This window comes from Bicyclus anynana, chromosome 6 (assembly GCF_947172395.1).
Source record: "Bicyclus anynana chromosome 6, ilBicAnyn1.1, whole genome shotgun sequence".
Lineage (NCBI taxonomy): Eukaryota > Metazoa > Arthropoda > Insecta > Lepidoptera > Nymphalidae > Bicyclus > Bicyclus anynana.
In genome coordinates, this window is record NC_069088.1 from 6808266 (window position 1) to 6819673 (window position 11408).

Consider the following 11408-nt stretch of genomic DNA (forward strand, 5'->3'; position numbering starts at 1 on the left):
TCACTTACGATAACTGTCTGATTTTAATGATATTAACGGGACCAACGGCTTAGCGACACGTGGGTGAACCACCACTAACTTCCCAATTCTCTGCTGAGAATTTTTGTTGAAAAATCATGGAAGAAAGAAAAGCTCAGTGTTTCAAAGCCCAACCTAAGACTCGAGCCCTGGACCTCGCAATTTAACTAACCAGTAGAATAACCAGGCAGAAACATTTTTAGATGGCGGAAGGCTTCGGCAGTGGCTAGTTACCACCCTACTGGCAAAGACGTACTGCCAAGCGTATTTGCCTTCCGATATGATGTCGTTTCATGATACCGAAAGAGGTGTGGATTATCATCCTACTCCTATCAAGTCAGTCCACTTACATCGTAGATTGCATTATCACTTACCATCATTTGAGATTGTAGTCAAGGGCTAACTTGTAAATAATAAAAAAAATTATTGTAATAATTTAAAATGTAAATAATTTGCACACAAAAATACAGTAATAAATAAATAAATTAAAACAATTAATAATCTAAACTTAGCATGCAAAGGCGGCCTATTACTATAAGTAATCTCTACCAGGCAACCCCTGTTTGAATAAATATATACTTTTTAACTTCATATCTTAATGTTTAAAAACCCTCAATCACAAAATGTTCTATTTGTAACGTAATAGTAAGACTCGGTAATAGAAAGATATCTACGAGTATGAGTATTTACGAGAATTTATGATACCTTAACTGGGGCATTTAAGCCTAACCAATTTTTAATAAACGATAATTAAAAAGTAACAGACAAGAACACAATAAAATGTGTCAGTAAATATCACGTAACTTTGAAGTTACAAAAGAAGTTTCTATTCCATTCCATCATAACTCTGCCTCATACAGCATTCAATTTACACTTAAAAACAGATTCCGCTGGGTGTCGAGTTCGGACGCGAAGAACGAATGCGCTTGAACGTTTCGAATTTCTCAATAAAATCTACTATCACCTTACATTAATTAGAATTCGAAAACAATAAATTAATAGCCCACTTTAAATTAACCGATCGGTATGTGAATTATTTGTGAGAGACGAGAGACCAGGACCTAGCGTTCCCAGTTAAACTTTTTTAAATTCCAAACAAGTATTTGAAAAATGTCAAGACACGATAGTTAAATAAGTCAAAACAAAATCGATAAATGATAAAATATAATTACTTGTAATAACTTAGTATTACAAGTAATAAATTATTATAATCGAGTAAGGTGTTTATGATTAAATTACAGATTTTACTGAACTCAGTATTTAAGGTTATTTGTTCGTTAGAAATATTATCGACCGATTGTATAAAAAAGTAAGACAAAAATATAATAATTAAGCATAATACCTACCCATTTTATTAGGAGGACAGAAAGAAGAAGAGTATGAGAAAAAACTAGATTTTAATAAAAAAACAAACTATTTATATATATTATGTATTTATTTTTAAATTAAAATAATTAATATCTACTCATCATCATCAGCCTATTTGAATGGACTAGGCCTCCCTGCTTGTGAGTAGTAGGTACTCGGAGCTTAGAGTTTAGATCTACTGCATAGTGGATTTACAAGACAGAGGTCCTAGGTTCGAGTCCCGGCTGGGCCGATGGAAGGTTTCTTAATTGGTCCGGGTCTGGCTGGTCAAGCCGCAATTGAATTAGGCAACCTATGTGCAATGTTTCAATGTGAATATTTTCTATCATTTATTTCGTATCCCAAATAAATAACAGATGAGGGTACATATTCCTTATGCCTGATCTCGTACCATTAACGTCAGGTGAGATCACAGTCAATAAAATGGTATGCATTATTTTTTTCGTAATCGATTTATAGCTTTAAATGCAAATGGAATCCTATTATCTTGTTTACTTTTTACATTGGTGAAAATACTTTTAATTCATTGCCTATAGTCGGCACAATGACCACTTAGTAAGTCCGAACATACTGACCACTAGCAATTTGCTACTAAAGTATACTGGCAACCAAGTATTAAGCCACTTGTTGGCTAATAGCTGCAAAAATACATGCGGGCACATAAATATGCATCGGCAGATAATCCCTTTGTACTAAAGAGACCTATATGTTTTAACAGGAATGACAACGATAAAGCTACGATTAAAGCAAAGTGACTTTTATGCGCTACATAATACTTTAAGGAATACTTAATACCGAACACGTATTAAGATATCATCTGATAACGCTCTTAAATCGATTGATTTATTTAAAATACCACAAATTTTGAAGATCTCCGCACGATACTGTCGTCTTGGTCTTTCATAAAAACAAAGTACGTATTTATTAACGGTGAGCGTACAACTTTTGTAGAGTTCAAGGAAACACGTCAGCTAATAACGCATTACTTTTATGTGTAATACCGCAGTGTTCAGTGGTCATCAGAAAAAACCGGGCACGCGTTAGCTGCTCGCTGCCCGCTCCCCTAGCACCCCGCCAGGTACGGACTCGTACGTGTGGAGGGGAAGGGATGATGGAAAATAATAGGGGAAGAGAATTTTAAAATTTATATTTTTTTGCAGCCGGCGCAGGCAGGTGATATAACGCGAGCGCGTGCGCCGCCGGCTCACTTGTGCGTGAAGCTCCGCTGCCGCCGCTCGCCTAAAGCTCCCACGAAGCCTCCCTTTACGCGCCGGTCAGTGCTTTCCCGAACGCCGCGCGCGCTACCTGTGTATACCGCGCCGCGACCGCTCGCGTAAACACGTAACATGTTACAAGAAATACAACTCGTTCAGGGCCAGACCAACTATGTGGTCGTCTCGTCTGGCTACCCCTCCGCTACTGTGACTAAAACGTCAGCTGAGAAAAGGATTGTGCCGATAGCGCCGGCGCCGGAGAAAAACTATGTCACACACGATTCGCCTCCGAGCCTTCAGTACAGAAAGAAGGTTCATTTCAGGACGAATCCTTACACCGGACCGCAAGCCGTTTCGATCGCCAGGCGCAACGCCAGGGAACGTAATCGTGTGAAGCAAGTTAACGATGGATTCAATGCGCTCCGCCGTCACCTGCCCGCTTCTGTAGTGGCCGCTTTATCAGGCGGCGCGAGGCGCGGATCCGGAAAGAAACTCAGCAAAGTGGACACCTTACGGATGGTCGTCGAATACATTAGGTATTTACAACAGTTGTTAGAAGAAAGCGATGCAGCCTTAGGCATCACGCGAGACCAAGAGAACAGAGAGAATATCCCTAGCAGTAATTCGCAATCAATAACAGTGACGGATATGGATGACGGTTTCTTCTACGGAAGCGGGTCACCTTGCTCGGAGAAGGCGGATTCACCTGCACCATCGGAATGTTCGTCTGGTGTTTCATCGGCATACTCCGCTGTTGATCGATACGAAGTGTCAACGCAACAGACCCTTGGACCAATGGATGAGGACGAGCTCCTAGATGTCATCTCTTGGTGGCAGCAAAAATAGCAATAATGTAAGTTTCAATTATTTTTAAAAAGCTTAATTTACTCTGGTTTACTTGGAAATATATCTAATCTATTTAATTATATCTTTTTATTTTTAGACTAATAAGATATCAAACTGTTTTCACTTTTAATTTTATTTAATGACTCTTAATTTTTCTTCATTGAGATTTCATTGTGATCGATCTGCAATACTTTCTCCCATTCATTCATCGTTGTGAACCGGTATGGAGCGAACAAAACGGATCCGCTAATAGTTTTTTTTCTTTGTTTACAGGTAACGTGGAGCCTAAATCAAGTTTGGACGAACCCCTCCGAGTTACTGTAAATTATAAGTGTTTCATAGTGAAGACGAAAAGACTCTCGATATATCTAGTCAACAAAATTAGTGCCTTTAATTTAGATGATAAGTTTTAGTGAAATGAAAATAGTTTACAAACAACGATATTTTATACTAGAGATAGGGCACTAGCGCATCAAAATGAGGACAAATGTGCATAATTGTCTTACTTTCATTTAGTCGCTTATTAGACAACGAAAGTTATTTAAACTAATAATACCTAAATATGTTCTACAATGTCGAGTTGTGTATATAGTATAGGTGTAAAAACTATATATATACTTAAATATATAATGTAAGTAAACACAAAATTGTGCATGTATGCGCTCAAGTTATTTCAACAAATAATACCTACTCGTAAATATTGTCTACTATACAATGTCCAGTTTTGTGTTCAGGAAGTGTAAAAACTATAAACGGATATTTAAATATATATTGTAAGTAACCACAAAATTGTGCATGTGTGCGAACAGTAAAGTAGCTAAATTATGATCACTTTTGCGGTGATTTTGTAGGCAGGTTACATATCTATAGTATAAAATATCGTTGTTTACAAATATTTCAACAAGTGACTTGACAAATTGTCCACAATGGTTAGCATTATATTTGTTTATGCTTGTTACCTTTAAGTGAACTCGAGGCTTTGAGAGAAAATTGAGCCTACCGAAATATTGTAAATATAGATTAAGATACCAAATAAATCATTATTTATTGAATTTTGTTCTAGTCATTTTTTAAATCTTATTAGAATAATCTTAATAGATGTGCCAATAAGTTAAACAACCTCACAATATATACACAGTAATTCACTTTATTTAATTTACACAGTAAATTACTTAATTTAATTTATGTTTTTCTCATTATTTATTTGTTAACATATTTTGTTTCAAATAATTCTGTTATTAAACTTATAACCTAAATTTAAAAATATTTTTAAAATAATTTTATTAATTTTTTTATTTCATAATAATACTTAACAATTCGGTAAATTATTTTATTTAAATATTCGTATTTTTTTGTTATATTAATCATTATTATTATTAAACATTTATATATTTTCTATTATATTTTTATTATTATTTTTTAATTTTAACATAGTATTCGAAAAGATAATTTTGAAATGCATGGAAACTGTATTTCATTCGATCCAAGTAAACAGTCAGGTACCGTATACATGCAAATGGTTTTCCAAATAGGGCTAACAGAATATTTTGAGATGCGATAGCAACCGAATTCTGTAGCTTTACCTGCTTATCGAAATTCAGATGCAAACCTGAATCTTTAGCATCCAGCACTGAATGAATACCTGTTACATTGATCTTTATCATCTTGATAGAACTTTTGATAATAAAACTTCAGTTCAGAGGAAATTGGCAGATGAAAAGCTTAAAAAGGTAAGAAAGGTTATTGAACTGTTAATCAATGAATGACATAAATGATTTAATGTAACTTACTATTGAAGTTTCAAAATGAGTAGCTCCACGGCAGAGGTCATACTCAACACCGAAAGGTTATGGGTTCGATCCCCGACCTTGGCAAAGATTGAAAGACAATTACTTTTCTAATCGTTTTTTTCATGAATTTCTTCCTTAAGTAAATACATTTAGATTTTAGAAGAAAAATCACCTGTAGTTCTAAAATTTTGAAAAAAAAAAAACGGTTATTGAAAAAATTATGTTAAACATAAACATCATAAATCTACCTCTGCTTGTAAGCTTGTATTTGAAATAAATTAATTTTTAATTTGATAGCTAGCCTAGCTCTTCTCTTATTAGTATTTCACTACTACTAGTACTACTCGTACAGAGTATAGTATGGTATATATATATCTATATTTTTTACACATGCACAATGTGGATATACAATTTTCTCAATCTAAACTAAATTTTTTATCGGTCTCCGTGGCGCAGTGGTATGCGCGGTGAAATTACAAGTCCTGTACGGAAGTCTCTGTATAGAGCATCAATCGTCACGCGAAAATAGAAGTCTAATGTCCTTTTTTTAACAACAGCCATTAGAAAAGCTGAGGACCAGACTGTATGGAGGAGAATTGTTGACAACGCATCGAAGGGACTGCACTGCGGACACGACCTTCAGTAATGAAGAATCCGAGCAATAAGAGAAGAACCCTTTTTGAAAAAAAAATATAAAAGTACATTAATAAAACTTTTTTTGAGCACCGTAAATTACTTTATCATACCTGTTAGACACTTCATATACCTACTCTACTTGTAATAAAATATTAGACAAGTTAAGCATGCAGTATAGGTACAAGTAACTACAAGTTAATATTATGCGTACATGATAATAATTTATAGGCCAAGAACTCATGAGCAAATGTATGAATATCCCACGATTTATTTGATAAGGAACCATCATTTATTAAATTTTATGATAAATACGGGTATTTCAGGGTTCCGAATACAAAGGCAACCTACTTAATTATTTTTGTGTTTTAATGTCAATAATAATTAGATGGTGTTATAATCTATGTGGAACCTTAAGTGGTGTGAGTCATATTCTTACTTAAACGAATTTTAGAAGTAGATAATGAAATAAAGCATGTTAAAAACTTATTACTAAGTACTTATAATTCCAGTGAGAGCCGTGATAGCCCAGTGGTTATGACCTCTGCCTCCGATTGCGGAGGGTGTGGGTTCGAATCCGGTCCGGGGCATGAACCTCCAATTTTTCAGTTGTGTGCATTTTAAGAAATTAAATATCACGTGTCTCAAACGGTGAAGGAAAACATCGTGAGGAAACCTGCACACCAAAGAGTTTCTTAATTCTCTGCGTGTGTGAAGTCTGCCAATCCGCATTGGGCCAGCGTGGTGGACTATTGGCCTAACCCCTCTCATTCTAAGAGGAGACTCGAGCTCAGCAGTGAGCCGTATATGGGTTGATAACGACGACGACGACTTATAATTCCAACTCGCACATTGCCAAAAACTATTTTATTTTGCATAAATAACGAACCAAACACGAATACCTTCGACAATTTTGTAATAGATGATTTAGATCGTTTAATTAAAGTTAATTTAAACAACACATTTAAGCTTCCTTTTACATACTGGTAGTTGGATATAATTTAACAACGCTAAGGTTTTTATTAACACCCATAATAATGATCTTTTGGTATAGTCAGTTTACCACACTACTTTTTTATTGTTAATTAAATTAAATTAAACTTTAGTCATAAATATAAACATATCGTAGTGTCTCATATCACCGCATATCCCAATTTGTGTTGCCAATATTGCTTTTAGTATTTGTTTCATCAAGGCGCCTTTCCCAGTTTTTTATTGAAACCCCCCTAAACCGTCCGACCCGCATCGGAGTTCATTTTGTAGGGTCAAAGTTGGCAACGTGTTGAGTATAGTTTTGAGTTTACAAGAATTCAACCTCCTCAATTCCTGGTACATTAAAACCTGATGAAGATGATTTGCTGAGTATTAAGATTTCAGGGCGTAGGTTTATTGCTATGGTCTCTTAGTCTATGGGAACCCACATGCAATATGAGAATTTTATTTGACCGCCCTGTACAGATTAGTGTCTCGTTCCAATATAAAGTGGGTTTAATACTTAAAGGTTTTAAATAACTTGCTCACTTATTTCATACTGTTTGACATGTCTTGGTCTTAAGCTAACGATTATTATTTTAATTTGCAATGGCGTTTAATCGATTTTATGCTAACAAGACACAACATCTTAGAAAATATTATTTATTACTCGTAGCGCCGAGTTATCGACAGGCTGTATGAAGGCCGGTTAGGTGCGATTGAACTTAGGGAATTCTATTAAAATAATCAGCAGTTTTATGCATAGTCGTGATAGCCCAGTGGATATGACCGCAGTCTCCGATTCCGGAGCGTGTGGGTTCGAGTCTGGTCAGCAGCATGCACCTCCAACTTTTCAGTTGTGTGTATTTTAAGAAATTAAACATCGCGTGTCTGAAACAATGAAGGAAGAACATCGTGAGAAAACCTGCATACCACAGAATTTTCTTAATTCTGTTCGTGTGCGAAGTCTGCCAATCCGCATTGGGCGAGCGTGGTGGACTATTGGCTTAACCTCTCTCATTATGAGAGGAGACGAGAGCTCAGCAGTGAGCCGAATATGGGTTTATGATAATGATGATGATGATTATGCATAGACCAATTACTATCCCAGAATTGACATAATAGATATGAGAATCTACCATATAAGATCACGGCATCATAAATACAACGTACCTAATTTACGTCTAACTATTGAGCACAGGTTGTCTTAGTTTTATATCAGAACTGAAGAGATCCGCAGAAGAACTAAAGCTACCGTCATTAGCTAGGAGTCGCAAAGCTGAAGTTGCAATGGATAGTGCACATACAGACGGTTCCGAAGTGTCAGGAGAACCCTCGTTATGTGGACTGACGAATTAAAACGGGGAGGTGATCAGTATGCAAGCCGCTTAATATCTTAGTGTATACAGCTGCATACAAGAGGCATAGATCTAGCAGGGGACGTCCACTGTCTAATAATGAAGATGATGATAAGTTACCGCGGCTAGACTTTGATTGCGACTGCATTGCGTAATTAATCCGCTATATAAATAGCGCTTTAATTAAAGGCATGACAAACAGTACATCAACAATGTTATATTAACTATATGTCATCTTCGGTTGACAGTGACTCTATTAACCCTTGCTCGTCATAAATCATTGCCCGCAGGGACAGAATTAGCGAGGCTAGATGCCATCGGAGATTCCCTAAAACATACAAAAAAATACCTCACACGAAACCAATCAAGCATTATTATATTATTTTATACGACAACCATGAGGGTTCTATTAATTTATAACCAATGTGGGTGGATAACAGGACATTATTTTTTTGTTCCCGCGGAATATGGATAACTGTAATTTTGTGTTGTTTATATTGCATCATAAACTTGGTTTTTTAGACGACTTTTTCCTTTTGGTTTGAGCAACACTCGACCCGTGATAGCCCAGTGGATATGAACTCTGCCTCCGATTCCGGAGGGTATGGGTTCAAATCCGATCAGGGGCATGCACCTCCAACTTTTCAGTCGTGTGCATTTCAAGAAATTAATCACGTGTCTCAAACGGTGAAGAAAAACATCGTGAGGAAACCTGCAAACCAGAGAATTTTGTTAATTATCTGCGTGTGTGTGGTCTGCCAATCCGCATTGGGACTGCGAGGTGGACTATTGGCCTAACCCCTCTAATTCTGAGAAGAGACTCGAGCTCAGCAGTGAGCTGAATATGGGTTGATAACGACGATAACATTCGATCGTAGGTTTCACGTTTAAAACTAAACTATTTGTCGATTGGACCACAAATCGATTAGAAAAGAACATCAATGACTTTTAATTGACTTGTCTGAAAGATTCAATAATTATTGTTCTTAATTATGAACTTAAATATGATACGATTGTAATAACTATACTTACTGCACATAAATTAAGTAATTCAAGCATTAAGTCATTCAGTGCTTTTGTTAGTAGTTTAGTAATAAATATTGATGAGAATTGTGTTATTAAATGTACGTATATTATTTAGTGAAACCGTAAAGTTGTTAAGTGGGTAATTTATAATTATTTTTGTTTTCAAAGTTCAAGGGATTCTTAGATTGCCTAAACACGCAGTGTAATATATTATCAACTAGCGGACGCCCGCGACTTTGCCCGAGTGGAAATCAGTTTTTCTCAAATCCTGCGGAAACCATGGATTTTTCCGGGATGAAAAGTAGCCTATGTGTTAATCCAGAGTAAAATCTATTTCCATTCGCATATCAAAAGCAAATCGCTGTAGCCGCAGCGTAAAAGAGGAACAAACATAATACACATTTACACACTTTCACACAAACACACTTAGTGTGATGTGACAGTATGATGTGTAGTGTGATAAAGTAAAGCAAGAATGCCTGAACTAAATTAAAACTTTACAAGAAAGAGTATCTTGTCTTTTATTAATAACCAAACAATTTATCTATAAATTCGATTGTTAAACTTTTTGACAAATTCACTAGCAACCCGCGACCCGCATTCAAATACAAAAAAGTTATTGTTTTGATAAAAAATGATATGCCATAGAGGAATCCGATAATAGGTGTAGGCGGAGTTGTAACAAAAGAAAAATTGGTTAGCACCAAACAACAATACGGGTTGGAGTTTTTGATTCGGGTGTAAAATTAAGTTTTCTAACAACCCACGCCTATTGTCTGTCTGTATACTGGATGTTTTTTCGTATCACACTTCCTGGACACCGCTTTGTCTCCGATTGTTTGATATACAAACAAATTGACAGTAATTGCTTACCTGCTATAGGAAATTCTTGCTACTCTTTTTGGCGGCGCTTGTCTAATCATCATCATAATCAACCCATATTCGGCTCACTGCTGAGCTCGAGTCTCCTCGAGGGGTTAGGCCAATAGTCCACCACGCTGCCTCAATGCGGATTGGCAGACTTCACAAACGCAGAGAATTAAGAAAAATCTCTGTTATGCAGGTGTATTTATATAATAATATTTTCAGAAAAAATTTGTTAAAACAAGACGTGATGGCCCAGTGACCTCTGCCTTCGATTCGGAGGGCCTAGCTTCGAATCCGGTCCGGGGCATGCACCTCCAACTTCTCAGTTATATGTATTTTAAGAAATAATGTGCATATTATGAAGGAAAAACAGTTTAAGTAAACCTACAACCATGACAATTTTCTCAATTCTCTACCATTCTGCACAGGTGTGTGAAGTATGCCGATCCGCATTGCGCCAGCATGATGGACTGGTGATGGATGGAGGGATGATTAGCTAACACCTCTCATTCTGAGAGGAGACTCGTGTCTCAATAATAAGTTGTATAGGTATGGATTAGCAATGATGATCCTTCCTCATGATGTTTTTCCTTCACTGTTTGAGAGACGTTATATTCAATTTGTTATAATGCACTTGGAGTTGGTTTCATGCGGATCGGATTCGAACCTACGTACCTACTCCGAATCGAAGGCAGAGGTCATATAAACTGGGCTATCACGATTCTCATGAGAGCCGTGATAGAGTAACATATCGATATTGAATTGTTCCTTGACATTAATCAAGAAGTAGGTACGTACGTCAGCCCTTTCCTGCATGCTTCGGTGGAGGCTTTTAGGAAGTTTATCTTGCTAATGATGTTTAACGACGTAGCTCTACTTCGCCTTATCACTAGCTGTCGCCTACGGTAGCCAATGCATATTTATTTATCACTGCAATGCAATTGAAACCTTATTCTTTTGAATTTTAAGTTCAATTTATAAAACCAGTACAGAGATAGCAAAATAGTGGTAGCATTTTCTCGTCGGCCGTCCCTTTGTCGCCTTTCATATCTCAAAAGTAAATTAATTGACGGATTGCGGTAGCCGTATTGATTACGGCCTTTTTGTGTGACATCGAACCTCTTTTGTCACGAAATTTATCTCGTAGATATAGCAACGCCTGCATCTTACTCTAAGTGAGAATTATTAATGATCGCTGATATCAGAAGCGCCTGATATATAAATTGTTAAATATGATCCGAATACATTCCCAGCGCTTTCTGCCTCAGTCCCGTACAGACTTAATTACATTTTCAAGTTAACTGAACTTGTGTGGA

The 11408-nt window shown here is 36.4% G+C and overlaps 1 protein-coding gene across 1 annotated transcript; it reads left to right on the plus strand.

The window, feature by feature from the left end:
• The first annotated feature begins 2558 nt into the window (after positions 1-2558).
• Positions 2559-4498, plus strand: LOC112050318 (achaete-scute complex protein T3-like). The gene is made up of 2 exons (XM_024088565.2): positions 2559-3453; positions 3720-4498. Exon 1 carries the CDS (start codon positions 2733-2735, stop codon positions 3444-3446), a length of 714 nt encoding a protein of 237 aa, XP_023944333.1. The 5' UTR covers positions 2559-2732; the 3' UTR covers positions 3447-3453; positions 3720-4498.
• The last annotated feature ends 6910 nt before the right edge of the window (positions 4499-11408 follow it).

Bases quoted from the DNA above. Each gene is read 5' to 3' on its own strand.
- LOC112050318 (XM_024088565.2), top strand. From the start codon at position 2,733: ATGTTACAAGAAATACAACTCGTTCAGGGCCAGACCAACTATGTGGTC.